Raw genomic sequence first — 17477 nt, 5'->3', positions numbered from 1 at the left:
TGGGAATCTCAGTGTTGCTCACACTTTCTTATAGTTACCCTCTTCAGATGCCTTATACTTTCCCTCATAAAATAGGGGATTTGGAGCTTTCTCCACTGTCCTTAGACCCCTGGCAACATCATCCTGACCAATCATATCCGAAGACCTTCCCTTCTCCTTTTATTGAGAAAACAGAGGCCAACAAAATTCAAAAACCTCAACTTCTCACCAATTTATTTTTTTTAAAGATTTTATTTATCCATTCCAGAGAGAAGAGAGAGAGAGCAGGGGGAGGGACAAGCAGACTGCACTGAGCGCGGAGCCAGACATAGGGCTCGATCTCAGGACCTTGACATCATGACCTGAGCCAAAACCAAGAGTCGGACACTAACCAACTGAGCCATCATCCAGGTGCCCTTCAACTTCTCTTCAATTTAAAACATCACCAATGATAGCTATTCTGCCTCCATGTCATTCATATCTATGCTCCCTGTCATTTAGTGAATTCTTAACTGGTCTCCTTTGCTCACATCCTTTTATGCTCAATACATACTTCTGCATTTAAATAATACATACTTCAGTTTCCCGTAACAGCCAAGAATTTTAAAAATGGTACATCATTTTTAAAATGTGATCAATGTGGTCAGGGTTAAGACATGTCTGTTTTAAAAGCTTTAGGCAATTATAAATGCTTGTTTTCCTCCGGTGTAGAGAATGAGCCCAGGTCAAAGGTTTATTCAAAGCTCTACAAAATTCAGCGAACTTTCTCTGATAAAATTCTAAAGAATTCTTTTGGCATTGTCTAGAGCTCCAGCCCGCTCACCCATGCGCTACAGGCTCACTGGGACACAGAACAATCCTTACTTGTCCACAGTGAAGGCAACACCACCTGGGAGACCCCACAGCCAGACCCACGCTGCTGAGGAGGAAACGGGTTCCCACTGTGATGCATGCTGGTGGCTCAATCCCCATCCAACGAGGAACAGATGTTAAAAAAAACTACTGAGCACGGAAGAGGAAACAGCAATTTTAACTAAGGAAACCAAGCTGAAGCATCAGAACAGCTGACACTCATTTAATGTGGGCAACAAGAGAGAACCATAAAATACTCTACTACACGACTGCACTGAAGTCCTCTGGAAAAAATTTAACCAACCAAGATTTCTAAAACAAATTCAATAAAGACAGTGAAAATAGAATGGATGTGGTAAAAACTAATAACTCAGACATTAACTATAGAAATTATCCCTACAACGAAGAGCAAAAGAAAAAGGAAGGGAAGTTTTGAGTGAAAAATAGAGACACGGAAGTCGGATCTAGGAGCTTCACGTGAGAATAACAGGAGTGCGGAAAGAAAAGAAGGAAGAGATGGAGGAGAGCTTTTTGCACAGTCAAGATATCACTAATATGTGAAGAAGAAAGAAGAAACCTTGGACACGGAAGAAATCAAAGTACAGTTCATTTACCTTCACTAAAAAACTCCCTGAGGAAGTACAGTAGGGTCTAGTCAAATGAAAATTAAATCAGAATAAAGATCCAAAAACAAAAATACCCAAGGAAGTGAGAAGCCACAAAACTAGCAGCAGTTATACAGGCAGATACAACTCCATCATGGTAACTTGGTGAAAGACTATAAACAACTCCTAGAAAGGAAGGAGTATTTGAATTTTTTTTAAAAAAAGCACACTGTAAGAAAAAAACCCAGATCTTAAATTCCCAATTATTTCAATAAAACATGAGAGGAAGGGGGCAATAAAGTGCAAGATCAAGTGCAATTTCATCCATTTATTATTACTTCCAGTGAGAAACACAGGATTAAATATGGTATAAGATCTGTGGTCAACTCAGGAAAACTGAGTTGACTCAATAGCAGAGACATCAATAAAAATGCAGTGTAATTACAATCATAACCCCAGTGGCATTTTGTGGAGGTTAATAAAGTCATTCAATAAAATTAACATGGAAGAAAGTAATGTGTAGAAGTGAAAACAGCCCAGAACTTTTTTAAAAGAATAAATGGGAAGAACTGCCCTACAAGATGGCAAACTTTACTAATAAACCTACTTTATTTAAAATAGAAAAGTAGTGTAAACAGATCAGCAGAGAAACATATCGAATTATCTACAATAAACACATAAAAAGTAGGCAGCAGCTGAAGAAGTTGGAAAATGGATAAGCTAATGTTAAAGAAAATTGAAAAATAATTACATCCATACCTACCCCCATAACTATAGTCATAATTTTTTAATTATGAGGCTATTTTAGAAATTCTTGCCTGATATGAGAAACTAGAGAATGTATTAACATAAATACAAAAATATGTTTTGAACATATTACATATGGAAAGACTCCAAATGTTAATACAGGTTTAATAACCTAAACACAGAGCTATACATTAGGTTAAGCCATATAAAATTGCCATTTTAGTCAGTCATTTTAGTCAATATTGCCAAATATTGGCAATTGAGTACAACATAATAACCGGAATTCTGGAAAGACAGTGGTGGCAGCCGGATTTTGATTTCCCTTAGCCCCGCCATAAGAACACACAGAACAAGGGCAACAAAGTCAAAACTCCTTGAGACACATGTCCAATAAAACTATGTGACAAGGTATCTCTGTGAACTCCAAAGTAGAAGAGATGGGGGGAAGTGAACCGTGCCAGACCCTGTAGTTATCAGCACTTGTGCAAGGGAAACACGGGGGATTAATAGGGTGTCTGATGGGCCCAAAGGGGCAAATTCCACAATCACTAATGACTATTCAATAGAAAGCTCACTGCTTCTCTTTGAGGCCTTCAGTGAAACAGAAAGCGATTTGGGTACAAAGTCATGAGTGAGGTCAAGGGGTTGCAACAGGTTTGAAGGGGCTGAAGTGGTTTAGGCCTCCTAAACTCTTAAAACTATCAGCTAAAATCCCCTTTCCAGGACAAACCTGCTAGACTGAAATCCAACTGACCAGGAAAGTAGAGTAGAGGTAAAGAACAACAAGGTCCAGAAGTGGGAGGGGAACACACCAGAAGATCTCAAAAAAAGAAAACATGTGCTTTGGCAATTCAGAAGGAGGAGCTCAAAGCTACAAACCCTAACACTTCTGAACTCTCTCTTTCCTTAAAGTTCATGAAAATAAATACGTTTAAAAATGAGCAAAAGGACTGTGCTAGAATCCAATACAGGGTTATTAAGCAGAGAAATAAGCAGAATAACCCTAGAGACAATGAAAGCCTGCCAGAAAGACATGCCCACTAAACAGAGAGGACTGCAGCCCAATTTTCAAAAAAAAGCTAAAAGAAGAAAATCATAGAAAATATAAAACAACATAAATTAGAATTAGAAAAACTCACAAAGAGAGTGGTAGTACTTGAAAGGTAATTTTTTTAATTGAAAATCATTTTGGGGGCACCTGGGTGTTTTAGTCAGTTAAGCATCTGACTCTTGGTTTTGGCTCAAGTCATGATCTCAGGTTCATGAGACAGCGCCCCACATCGGGGGTGACCAAATAATGGTTGAGGAAAGTTTCTCTTTGTAGCAATATCTACTTAATGCAGCTGATAATTAAGCTAATAAGAAGAAAAGAGAATTAGAAATACCACTTTTCAATCCTTATTGAAGTAAGCGATCTATGATCATTAACTGCTAATGTCTCAAAGAGACAGTCATACATTACGTGTCCCCATGAAGCAGTATTAACACCATCAATCAACCAATCAAGAAATGCTGAATCTAATCAAGCCACTAGTTTTTACAGTCAGTTTACACAGAACACAGAGAAAAAGGAAACAAGTAAAAAGGACAACTGTAGGCACAATCACCACAATTCGGACTGTAGGAGAATCTCTATAGGATAAAAGGTCCAGGTTCTTCAATAAATACATGGCAAAAAAAAAAAGGGAGGGGGAGCTACAGATTAAAAAAGACTTAAGAAATATAATGAACTGGGGACACCTGTGGGGCTCAGTCAGTTAAGCCTCAACTCATGGTTTCAGCTCAGGTCATGATCTCAGGCTGTGGGATCAACCCCCTATCAGAGTCTGCTTGAGATCCCCTCTCCCTCTCTCTCTGCCCCTCCCCACCACTCAAGAACTCTCCCTCTCTCTCTCTCTCTCTCTCTCTCAAATAAATAAATAAATAAATAAATAAATAAATAAATAAAATCTTTGGGGGGAAAATATAATGAACTCTTACCTTGTATGATTATTTGAAAACTGACTTAAATTGCACAATATTTTTTAAAGAAAACCAAGATAACTATGACACAATCAAAATATGAACACTAAGTTGATCTTTGATGATCACGGGAGTTAATGCTATGTTTTAGGTGTGATAATGGTACTGTGGTACATTTCTAGAACAAGCCCAAATCCTTCAGAGAAAAATACTGAACTATTTAAGGATAAAATATGACACCTGAGGTTTTCTTCAAAGTGATGGAAGAAGGTGTCAAGTGGCTGGGGGTACTGGCCATGAGTTGATAATCAGTGTGCTGGGATACAGATTCAAAGGGATTCATAATATTATTCTGTCGACTTTTGCACGGGTTTAATAATTTTCCATAACAAAAATTTTTGAAGTATGTAAAAATAAGGGAAAAAATATAGAATGTTTTATAATCTACACACAAAATAAGGTGATCAAGACTAAAATAAAAATTTTAAACTTCTATCTAATGAAAAACATCATAAACAAGGTAAAGACAATTTACAGCCATAATAAAAAATGAATAATATCCATAAAATAAAAATATCTCCAACAGGTCAAGATTATAATAAAAAAACCAACAGAAAATGAACAAAATGAATAAAAGAAAATTCAAAGAAGACATGCATGTGGCCTATAAACTTGACAACAGCTGAATGTCACTAAAAATGAAAAGAATTAAGATTAAAAGGAAATTATAGTTTTTACTGATCATGGCTGCAAAAATGAGGACAAATGGGATTTCTCCTACACCACTGGGTAAAGTATACATTAGTACAGCCATTGTGAAGACCAACTTCGCAATATCTATCAAAGATTTAAATATGTATACCCAATGACCCCATATTTCCATTTCAATTAACCATTCTTACAAAACAATGAAGTTCATAAAGGGGAATGTACACAGTATTTGTGGCTACACCACTTATAAAGGAAATAAATTAAGTGCCCATTAGGAGTGAAATGGTTATAATCATTAGGGAAATGCAAATCAAAACCACAATAAGAGGGGCGCCTGGGTGGCACTGTCAGTTGGGCATCCGACTCTTGGTTTCAGCTCAGGTCGTGATGTCAGGGTTGTGAGATCGGACCCCAAGCACACAGTCTGCTTGAGAATCTCTCTCCCTCTCCCTCTGCCCCTTTAGCTCATGCATGCGCTACTCTCTCTCTCAAAATAAATCTCAAAACACACACACACATACACAAAATAAGATATCACCTCACACTCAGTGAATGGCTATTATCAAAAAGAAGTAACAAGTGTTGGTAAAGATGTGGAGAAAAGGAAATGTTTGTGCACTGTTGGTGGGAATGTAAATTGATGCAGCCACTATGGAAAACAGTACAGAAGTTCCTCAAAAACTAAAAACAGACCTACCATATGATCTAGCAATTCCACGTCAGTGTATTTATCCAAAGAAAAGGAAAACACTAATGCAAAAAGAAATCTGCACCCACTGTGTTCACTGCAGCATTATGTACAGCAGCCAAGATATGGAAAAACCTAAGTGTCTATCAATGGTGTGAGATTTTACATATATATAAAAAGGAATCTTATTCAGTCACCAAAAAAAGGAAATCCTGCCATTTGTGACAAGGATGGATCTTGAGGACATTTTGCTAAGTGAAATATGTCAGACAGAGAAAGACAAATACCATATGATACTACCTGTAGGTGAAATCTAAAAACAAAATAAAACAAAACTGAACTCAGAGCTACGGAGAGCCGACTGACGGCTGCCAGAGGCAGACGGTGGGATTTAAAGAAAACAGGAAAATGATTCATTCCTATGATGTGGCGTCCCATGTCGTAGTTAATTGGAACTGAAGTAGAGCTACATATACCAATATGGGGACTAATCCAAAGAAAAGAGTGGGGGGCGGGGTGGGGAACAACCCTACCAGTCATAGAATACAGTACTATCACTTTTAAAAAAGAGAGCACTAGTCATGATGAGCACTGGGTGTGGAAGTGCTGAATCACTATATGGTACACTTGAAACTAACATTACACTGTATGTTAATTAACTGGAATTTAAATAAAAACTTTTAAAAAAAATAACAAAGATATGTATTTATATAAGCACAAAGAAGTCCAAAAGATGCAAACCAAAGAATTACTACTCTGAGCCAGAGTACAAGATAGGCAGCAACTTTGTTTCTTTATATACACATTCAATAAATAAGTAAAAAAAAGAAAGAAAGTGTATTGTTTTATAAAATAAAGGAAGAGATCAAAATACAGTTGACCCTTGAACAGCACAAGCGTGAACTATGTGGGTCCACTTAGACATAGATATTTTATAAAATACAGTACAGTACTGTGAATGTATCTTCTCTTATGATTTTCTCAATAGCATTTTTTTCTCGAGCTTACTTTATTATAAGAATATATAGTGCATGTAACATATAAAATACATGCTAATTGACTGTTAAGGTTATCAACAAGGCTTCCAGTCAACAGGAGGCTATTAGTAGTTAAGTTTTGGGGAATTCAAACATCACACACATATTTTCAACGGTGCAAGGGATCGGCACACCTACTCCCCGTGTTGTTCAAGGATCAACTTTTTGTTACCCTTCAAAAGTTTCTATCATTCTACACCAGGGGTCATATCACAAACTGAAATGCCTACAGGGCCAGGTGGGTGATGTCAATGTGTGGGCTAGGGAAGGGTGACAGTAAGAGAGTAAGAAATGACGGGCACTGGGCGCCTGGGTGGCTCAGTTGGTTAAGCGACTGCCTTTGGCTCAGGTCATGATCCTGGAGTCCCAGGATCGAGTCCCGCATCGGGCTCCCTGCTCAGCGGGGAGTCTGCTTCTCCCTCTGACCTTCTTCCCTCTCATGCTCTCTCTCTACCATTCTCTCTCTCAATAAATAAATAAAAATCTTTAAAAAAAAAAAAAAAAAGAAATGATGGGCACTGTGGTCAACTGGAGCCCGCCAGATGCTACCATGTGGGAATGTGGGCCCAGTATTGATAGACTTCCTCTTAGTATTTTAAGGAAAGCAAAAAAAAAAATCCAGACTTTCACGTGAAATCTTATTTTCAAAAGCTAGCCACTACGTCAAAAAATACTTAAAGCACTAGGTGGGACAAAATGTAACTTCAAGAGACAGCATACTGTAATGGTGAAGAGCATAGCTTTAGAGCCAGTTCTGCGTTCACATCCCGGCTCTGCCATATGGGATACATACAACCTTAACCAAGTCACTTGACCAACCCGCCTCCATATAGCAAGTATTCAGTTAATGCTAGCTACTAGTCTTGCTGCTGGTGTGCTGTCTTCATGGGATGCAGTTCTCCGCTGCGAGCTGAGAGTTCTGTCCTCTGATGGTCTCCATCTTACATCAGGTTTGACTCCGTTGGCTCACTGCAGTCAAAAATAACATAGAACAACTTCCTATTTCCCCTCAAGTAAGTATGCTTTTAGAAAACAGAAAACCTAAAGGCAAATGAGCAAGAATGTGCTTATCAGCTTGCCACTTAACTCAATGACAAAGTCCGTGTAACTTTGCTAATGAAATCAGACAGGTGATGACTGAAGCAAATAAAACAACTATAATAACTGTATTAATGAACACTAATCTGGAAGGCGGGGGTGGGCGAGTACTGTAGCCTACTTAGTGTTTCCAATGGGCTTACTCAGAACTGCACTGGTGCTGGTCCAGCTACATAGGAAGCACGCTGGCGGTCTGTTAAGAATGGCAGCGCTCACGTCCTACCCCAAGAGATTCTGATTTGCCCTATATCCAAAGAAGGCATTAGGTACATGAATTTTCAAAAGCTCCCTGGATAATGCTGGTGTGCAGCCAGGTTTGGACACCATTAGCACAGTTTAAAGTCTGGTATCCCAGAATCCTGGACTTGAATTCCTCCAACAATCTACAGCTCCTGTGATTTGGGGCAAGTTACCGACTCTTCTTATTTGTAAGATAGAGAATTAACACCACCACTTCATTTGGTTGTTGTGCCTAACATGCGGAAGACTTGATAAATGGTGACGGTTGTTAATCTACATCCTCGTTTCTACAGGCGTTGTCCACTCTGAATACAGAAGGCAACCTCTTCAGGGTTTATTGTGCTTATAGGAAAAAATTAGCATAATTATTCTTGGATCATAAAACAAACAATATTTTATTGGCCATTAAACTTGTAACAATCACATCATCATTTCTAATTCAAAGGAAAGTAATTTATAAAATAACCAAAACTCTTCCTTAGGATTTGAGGTAATATGCACGATAACATGCAATCAGGCAACTACACTTTCTTATACACTACATTAAGTAAAAATTTTATCTGTCTCTTCTTCTGAAAATGTATAAATCTCATATGGTAAAGCGAAAAGGAAGGAGAATAAAATAACCATATCACAACCTATGGTTCAAAGAGTTTACGAGTATTTAACATTTTAAATGCCCAAAACCCAAAGGACTGTACAACACAAAAAGTAAACTTTACGGCAAACTTCAAAAAATCAACTAGAACTCTGCGGAATCCCAGGACGGAGTGCAGACTGAGATGATATGACCTCACTGAAGAGGGTGAAGGATAAAGGCGCTGCTGACCTAGCTAACTCTGGAAAATTCCGTGGTGACTCTCTAAGACTAAAGATAAGAAGAACTGTACTGAAATGCTATACTCTAGTTGGCAAATTTATTCCTCACAGGGGTCCCGGTTAGCAATTCCGAAACTACTTTACGTGTATACTCTGGCTGCACAAATATGTAAATAACTGTAGTAATGGGAGCCAGGTTTCTCACCACAAGAGAAAAAATTACAAATAAGCAGGAGAGGAAGGCTAGGATGAAACTGGTGATGCTGGCTCAGGCCCGAGACATCAGTGTGAACTCATGTTTATTTCTCACAGACAGAGAGACAGACGGGTAAGCAAGGAGAATCGATACGAGAAGCAACTATCAACCTGTGCGTACACAATGGGTGAAAGACGTTCCTATATTTTCTAACTCTACCACTGAATGGTCCTGGAAGCAATGACACCCCAATAGTAACATCCAGTGCCCAGATCTTCATTTCTAAATAACATCCTCCAATAAAAGGAACCAGATGACTGGGGGAAATGACTGATCACTGATTTCAGGAGTGCAACAGGAAAAATAAAGGATGATGCCGTAGAGTAAGAAACTGCTCAAAAAGCAAAACAATACAAAAAAAGATGCAGGGATGTCAAAAGGACACAGAAGCCAACTGGAAGAGTTACAGAGGCTAAAGAAGGAACAATTTGAGCAACAAAATAAAGAACAATACTACTGGATTATAACCCAAAGAAAAAATAAATATTTATGACTTCCCACTGAGATAAATAAATGGGAGGGAAGAGGCAAATCTTTCATACAGAAGAATTCCAAATAATACATGTAGATGCTCCCTACTCCTAGAGGTGGAGATTCACTGCCCTCCCCTTGAGTGTGGGCTGCATCTAGTAACTCACATCAAAGAGTACAGCAGGGAAAGGGAAAACTGCTAACTTGTGGAGGAACCCCGCAGACAACACCTTCGCCAAGGAACCCAGGTTAGCTTCACCAGGGACAATACAATGCCATGAGGAGCGCTTCAACTCTGTGGCATTTCTGCCCAAGCCCAAGCCCCCGGTCTCATCTCAAGGAAACACCAGACAAACCCGAATTCAGAGACTGTTCTACAAGCCGTCCAGGTCGTGAAAGCAAGGGAAGGTCAGAGGAGCCTGAGAAGGCACGACTAAGAGCAAGGCGGCGTCCTTGACTGGCTCCTGGGACAGAAAGGGGGCAGTAGCACAAAAACAGAAATCCAAATAACGTCCGCAGTTTAGTAAACAGTATTTTATACCAATGTCAATATACTAATTTTGACAAATATAGCAAGGTAAAGTAAGATGCCAGTATTAGAGGAAGCTGCATGAGGAACATAAGGAAAACTCTGTACTATCTTTGCAAGGTTTCCATAAATCTAGAATCATCCCAAGATTACAAGTTTTTAAATTTAAAGATTTTAAAATATAATAAAATTTTAGAGAAAAATTGCTTTATAAAAGCATGTTTATAAGCCAAGGGGAATTAAATATAAGATCATGTTATTTATAAACACTAATCACAAGTAACTTAATCATAAAGAATAAAAATATAAAAATAATCGACAAGAAATCCTTCAACTACATTCATTACTATTATCACATAAGCCAAAAAAAACAGTGCAAAATATAAGATATGTATTGGGTACAATCTGTGGTGCCCACTGGTCAAGACGCTTCTATCAAGAATGAAAACAAAACTGTCTTTAAACCTAAAGCCTACACACTGCTTAAAACACATGTCCTTCAAATGCGGGAGTATTTGGCAGAAATTAAAAGGTTAAATACATTTTAAAAATAAACATATAGAATAGTCTGGCCCATACTGACTTACAGTTAGCTTCAAAAGAAAAAAAAATTAACAAAGCTTCTAAAAATTAATAGTTTATATTTGGCTTCTAAAGTATTTTACCATTTATACAAATACCTTTTTAAAGCCTCACAACAACCCTGTGAGGTAGGTAGGAAAGTATTATAGCCATTTTACAGATGCGATGATTTAGGATCAGAAAGATTAAGTCATTTACAAAGTCATGTGGTGAGAAAGACCCACATCAAGGAATGGAATCCAGTTACCTGATTTCAAAAACTGTGGCTCTTTCTCCAACATACTTAGTCAAAGACTAAAACAAACCCAGAAGGAAAGTCTACATACATTCATATACATACACACACATACACCTCCCCTTCCAGAAATTATGTTCCTGCAATGGAAATAAAAATAAGTCTTACTTTCCGACTGAGTTCATTATAATGTTGAAGCCTCATCTTGTATTAGTTTGGACTGAAATTCTACTTCAGCTCTTGGTTACTCTTTTGTTATCTGACAAACACAACATTTTTTAAAACAGGGGCTTCTGTACTTCATTTTTGTTTTGAAAAGCAAACAATCTGCAAGTAATTCTAACAGTCTTTAATTCACACACTTTATGAGCTTTGAATTCGTATGACTCTTCTTTTCTATAAGGATAACCTTTGCAGTTAAATCTCAACTGGTCAAACCGAAGGAATACAATGTTGACAGGAATTCAAAACTATGGGCTACCACAGTTCGTCATCTGTTTTCAACTTGAGTTCTAATAGAAAATGTAGTGCACTCATTCCCAATCTTTGTCTTGTTCCAACACATGTAAGGGATGCAAAGCTCTACCATTAGTAGGGACAGTTCATTGTCACAAACGGTTCTCAGGGAACAGGAAAAGAATTTGGGGTTGGGAGTTTAAAGCAGTTTTAAGAAGCCCCCGCATGCCTCCCAGGGCCCTTACCATGAGTCCCTCTCTCTCATGAGATCTACTGAATCAGAGATGAGGTAATACCGCCAGAGCTGTTTCGTTCTTATTGCTTCAAAAATAGTGTTTCACAATAAAAATCAATCATCGACCCTGTCTTGCCCACGTGTCCTCACTGGAACTGAACCACTCCAGCCAAAAACCTAGATCAAAATGAGTCATTCACCATCTGAAGTATATGGCAGATCCTTATTCCGTATCTAGTTTTGTTCTACTGATTTTGAAACCTGTACTATAAAAAAATCATATAGTTATTTTGGACTAAACAGGAAAACAGTCATTTGCTCTAATAAAAAGATGTACATAAAAAAATCATTCAGAGTTAAAATACTGTTCAAAGAAGATCTCACTGATCCCAGGGTCCTGGGATCAAGTCCTGAATCGGGCACCCTGATCAGCAGGGAGTCTGCTTCTCTCTCTGCCTCTGCCCCTCCCCACTGCTCATGTGTGTGCTCTCTCTCTCTCTCTCTCTCTCTCTCTCTAAGTAAATAAATAAAATCGTAAGAAAAAAAACAGGATCTCATATATAAATTCACTTTTAAGACTTGTAATTAAAACAATACTCAAAGTAAACTAACTTCTTATAGCTACAAAGTACAGATTCCTTTTGCAAACATCTTGCTATATTATGTGAATATCTGACCCGTTCTCCTAGGGTTCATGGTCTAGTTCATGAAAAATAAAAATCTTATAAACTGAGGTTCTCTTCCAATGTTTCCCATTATAAAAAAAATGCCTTCTATTGTATCACCTCTCCCTCCAAAGCCAGCCAGATTGTGTAGTAAACTGAAATTTAAAAAATAAAAATAAAAGGTGCACACGTATGTATGTAAATAGCTACTAAAATTGCAAATGACAACCAGAGACAGGTATAAAGGAACTCAAAGATCTGGGTGCTTTTGCTTTTAGCCAGATGAACATGCAAACTCACCACAAGAGAAAAATTGCTCTTCTCCCTCTCAAAAACGGTATCCAACAGTGTGCCCCTTTCTAGTTTGACCACCCTTAACAGTAAAGAATTTCCGAGACATCAAGCTATCAAAACAAAATCTGCATTGTTTTCAAACTGCTTTTTCTAGGAGGCATACTCCTCTCACAGAAATCTTCACATATCAAAATGTGGATTTGATAACTGAGGCTTCCCTTAAACTTCTATCATCTATGCTAATCGCTAACTTTGCCAAATAAGATCATTTGATCATTCTTACATTCTTATATTTCTCTACAACTCACATCTCTTTTGGCTAAAATCATGTGTAGTACCTGTTTTTATTGGTTTAAAATACAGTGGCCAAAAACTGGACATGCTACTCAAAAAGGGAACAAGCTATTGCAAAGAATAGAGAAAGAACCGTATCCATGACCTTGGATGCCATATTCATTTAAAAATATTTTAGCATCATGTTGGCTTTTTTACTGACTCATATTCAGCCTGTGGTCACCCATGATTGTGGCTTTCTTCCTTCTTTATTTATACCTAGCCTGTCCTTCTCCATCCTGTATTTATATGGCTGGATTTTTTTCCTCCACACACCACCTTACACTTAATTCACTAAACTTCATACAGTTTTCGTAGATCCATTTCCGCATTTATCACAGTGCTTTACAGAAATGTTTAAATCTGCAAGTTCCAGTAACTACCACTTACACCTTAAAAATATCAAGACTACAAAAGGACGTAATAACCACCACAGCACACTGTAAGAATGGAACTGAGGACAAGACCATACTAACGCCTACCAGAAACCTACCTCCACTGGACGGTCACTCTTTACCAGGGCTACGCGTGCCCTCTGCAAGGAACCGTCCATCAGCTTGTGAAGTCTTAAAATTAACTTTCTTAACCCCATTTGCTTCAGTGCTTTGTCTACAAATGGTCTATAAATAGAAGTCAGACAATGTCTACTAAAGCCTGCTTCTGTACTGCAGTCTGGTGCTCCCCAGCCAACGGGGTCGTCCTCAGACTCAAGCCTCTCAAGCTTCTTAGGCACGCAATCCTGCGAATGGACGTTGAAACTGCTGTCAACGGGCTGTGCGGGTTCCGGTGCCCTTGGACCTGAGAGCTGTTCTTCTTCACTCTCATCCGCGCTACTTTCCAGCTCTTTCAAGTCCCCTTCTGTGTCATCACCCTCATCTTCTGGCTCATTGCCTTTGGATGATCGAGGAGAAGGAATTTCAAACACTGGCCAGCCAATGTCTGATAAATTCTTGATGCCCAAAACAGTGCCCATAATCCTTAACTTCTGATTTAAGTCTTTCGTGATGTTTAACCACAAACAGAGTGCCTGCACCCTGTCCTGGAAGTCTTTTGCAGCATATTTTTCATAGTCCTTCTGAAGAGCCTGCAACGATGGATAAAGTGCTTCTATGTACTCCAGCAGCTCCATTATCCGCTTCACCTGCTCAAATGACACCCTCTGGCGTTGGAGATGCTCATGATACGTTGAATAACCCACCGTATTTGTTCCATGAGGGGCTCTGCACTGCCCTTCTACTGAAGTACCATTAAAACTAGCTCCATTTCTAACAAAGGCGAAGCTCCCATAATTAACTTTGAAAGTAAGGATTTCGTTGATAATATCTGGGATGGCCTGACGGGCTGTATACAAGAAGAGGTCCTGGTCATTGATGGTCCGTCCTGCATGCCAGGCTTGGAGCTCCAACCAGATCAGTTCATTAGACCGGTTAAACCAGAAGGCAGACGTGTTCTCTTGTCCTCTTTGCTCCCTGTCCTTCTTCTTGGAGACTGAGGTAAGCTTTAGCAGAAGTCGTAAAGTCTCAAAAAACTTTAAGCGATCTGCTGGACAGTCAGTCCTGGAAGTCTGGCGTGCAGTTCTGGCTATAGGCATGGGCACGGACACCGGGAGCTTAGCGTTGCTGCAGCCAAGACTGAGGTAAGGCTTATTAAGATCCACATCTGGAATTGATTTTTTGGGCACAGACCCCCCCACTGAGTCCAGCATGAACGAGCACTGCACATTTTTCTTATGATCGCGCTCTGTTGTCCTAAGAGCTGCTCGGATCTTTTTCTCCTGCTTATAGCTGTACTCTTCCACGTTCTCCACAATTTTCCCAGCGTCTTTGTGGGGAGGCTGGTTTGGTGCGTTCATTTTTTCTATTAAAAAGAAATAAACAGATCATTGTGTTAACTCTAAAACATGAAGCTACTCTCAATATCTTCAATAAAACTGATATTCACATATACTTTTCAGGCTGTTACTGGAGAAAAAAAAATCATAACCATATGCTGAAAATTAAAAGATTCAAAATATATACAACATTTCTCTCTAAATTTCCAAAAAGATTTTATCCATTTTCCATGCTTCATTATACTTGCTCTACACTATGCTTTCTAATATTCTCCACTACAAATCTAAAACAAGCCACTTCTCTACACTAAAAGTGCGGTTATCCAGTGAGTGAAATCACCACAAGTGAACTGCCTTCGACTTAAGAAGGGAAAAGCAGCACAGCAGACCTGACAGAAACATGGTTTAGAAAACACATCCGGGGCGCCTGGGTGGCTCAGTCGGTTAAGCGCCTGCCTTCGGCTCAGGTCATGATCCCAGGGTCCTGGGATCAAGCCCTGCATCAGGCTCCCTGCTCCGCGGGAAGCCTGCTTCTCCCTCTCCCACTCCCCCCTTCTTGCGTTCCCTCTCTCGCTGTGTCTCTCTGTCAAATAAATGAATGAATGAATGAATAAATGAATATCTTTTTTTTAAAGATTTATTTATTTATTTTGAGAGAGTGAGAATGAGAGAGAGAGAGAGCACATGAGAGGGGGGAGGGTCAGAGGGAGAAGCAGACTCCCCGCCGAGCAGGGAACCCGATGCGGGCGGGACTCGATCCCGGGACTCCAGGATCCTGACCTGAGCCGAAGGCAGTTGCTTAACCGACTGAGCCACCCAGGCGCCCTAAATGAATAAATATCTTAAAAAACAAAAACACAACACATCCCATCCCTGCCTCTGCCGTGAACTGAATGTATTTAACTTGGAGCAGACCGCGTAAGTTTCCTGGGTCACTTTTTTTTTTTTAAGAGTTTATTTATTTGACAGAGAGACAGAGAGAGCACAAGTAGGCAGAGCAGAAGGCAGAGGGAGAGGGAGAAGCAGGCTCTCCGCTGAGAGGGGAGCCCGACATGGGGCTTAATCCCAGGACCCCGGGATCACGACCTGAGCCGAAGGCAGACGCTTAACCGACTGAGCCACCCAGGCATCCCTCCTGGGTCATTTCTCTCATTAGTAAAATGAAATAGACTGAGCAAAGAATCTTTAAGCACTTTCAGATTATTCTCATAAAAAAATGAAAGACAGATAATAGGTAAAAATGTTAATTTACTCTACTCCTTGGTTTCTTCTTTCCCACAAATGAACAATAACATCTTAAATTTAGCATTAACAAAATTGAAGACATACAGAATAATTCAGTATCATTTGCCTCAACTGGCATATAAAATCATTCAAAATTAATGCAAAGAAAGTAAACATCACACTTTCTCGTCAGTTATAAAAGGTGCTATTAATTTTCCTCCCAAGCTTTGAAATGAACACAACCCCCCTTCCTTCCTGTTTGGCATTTCTGCCACTATTAACCACCTCTGCCTTACTGAAATCCCTTCATCCTGTTGCTTTCTAGATAAAACAGTCTCTGGGTTCTTTTCTACTTCCCAAGTCACTCTTTTTCAAATTTCCTCCCTGGAACCCGGCTCACTCCAGAAAACGCTGTTTCTCAGAGTTCCACTCTTCAATCTCCTCTGCCTTACGTTCCCCTCCCTGCGTAATCTTCGCTTCCACTTCATATACTGATAATGGCCAAACCTAAAACCCCATTCCAGTCTCCCCTCCACATCTAAGATATACTTTGTGTCACTGAATCCAGGTCACACATTCTGTATTTTAACATCTCTGAAATTAAAATATGTTTTATAACTGATGATATAAGTTTTAGAAACATATTCACTAATGTTTTACTTTTTCTTTTATATATATATAATATATATATTATAACACACACACACACACACACACACACACACACACACACACAAACATAAGTAACAAATAGTTTTTTAAATCCTGTATCTAAATATCAAAAAGTATAAAAAAGGGTTCTTTCAGTAAATAAAAAATAAAAAATCTTAGTATAAAAACACACTGTGTCGGGGCACCTGGGTGGCTCAGTTGGTTAAGCAGCTGCCTTCGGCTCAGGTCATGATCCCAGGATCCTGGGATCGAGCCCCGCATCGGGCTCCCTGCTCAGTGGGGAGCCTGCTTCTCCCTCTCCCACTCCCCCTGCTTATGCTCTCTCTCTTGCTCTCTCAATAATAAAAAAAAATTTTTTCTTTTTTTAAAAAACCACAGTGTGTCATCAATTGTAAGCATTTTTTTTTCTTAAAACGTATTCTAGTATGCCTTAGATTTGGTGAAATAGGGTATATTTATATGGGTAACAAACTAATATACCCAAAATCAATTCACTAAAGAAATCCTGTTTAAAACCAATTTACCTTCTAATCAATTTAAATTAAAATAGTTCTAAAAGAAGAATTTTAGGGGCACCTGGGTAGCTCAGTCAGTTAAGCATCGGACTCTTGATTTCTGCTCAGGTCATGATCTTAGGGTCATGAGACTGAGCCCCATACTGGGTTCTCGCTCTGGGCATACAGCCTGCTTAGGATTCTGTTTCTCCCTCTCCCCCTGCCCCTTCCCCACCCCTACAGGCATGCATGCGCACTAATTTCCTTTATGATCCATCAAAAAGGATTTTATCTGCCTATAGGGATTTTTGCTACATTTTAATATAAAAACGGTTATTATTACTTTTTAATTACCAATATTTTTAAATGATCGAATTTTTATCTGTAGTTTTAATCTATCTTACTTCTTTAAAAAAAGATTTTATTTACTTATTTGACAGAGAGAGACACAGCGAGAGAGGG

At 39.1% G+C, this 17477-nt stretch overlaps 1 protein-coding gene across 6 annotated transcripts in view; it reads right to left on the bottom strand.

The window, feature by feature from the left end:
• MAP3K4 (mitogen-activated protein kinase kinase kinase 4) overlaps positions 1-17477 on the bottom strand; it is a 112904-nt gene that overhangs the window by 43216 nt on the left and 52211 nt on the right. For all 6 annotated transcript variants that reach the window (XM_073894187.1, XM_025866434.2, XM_025866436.2 and 3 more), the window contains one exon: positions 13288-14651. In XM_073894187.1, the coding sequence (XP_073750288.1) occupies positions 13288-14651 (1364 nt within the window). The remainder of the gene's footprint in view (positions 1-13287; positions 14652-17477) is intronic.

Source organism: Callorhinus ursinus, unplaced genomic scaffold (assembly GCF_003265705.2).
Source record: "Callorhinus ursinus isolate GAN/ISIS: 27379988/994484 unplaced genomic scaffold, GSC_fseal_2.0 scaffold6, whole genome shotgun sequence".
Taxonomy (NCBI): domain Eukaryota; kingdom Metazoa; phylum Chordata; class Mammalia; order Carnivora; family Otariidae; genus Callorhinus; species Callorhinus ursinus.
The sequence above is the reverse complement of the archived record's forward strand: the minus strand, read 5'-3'. Positions and strand labels throughout refer to the sequence as shown.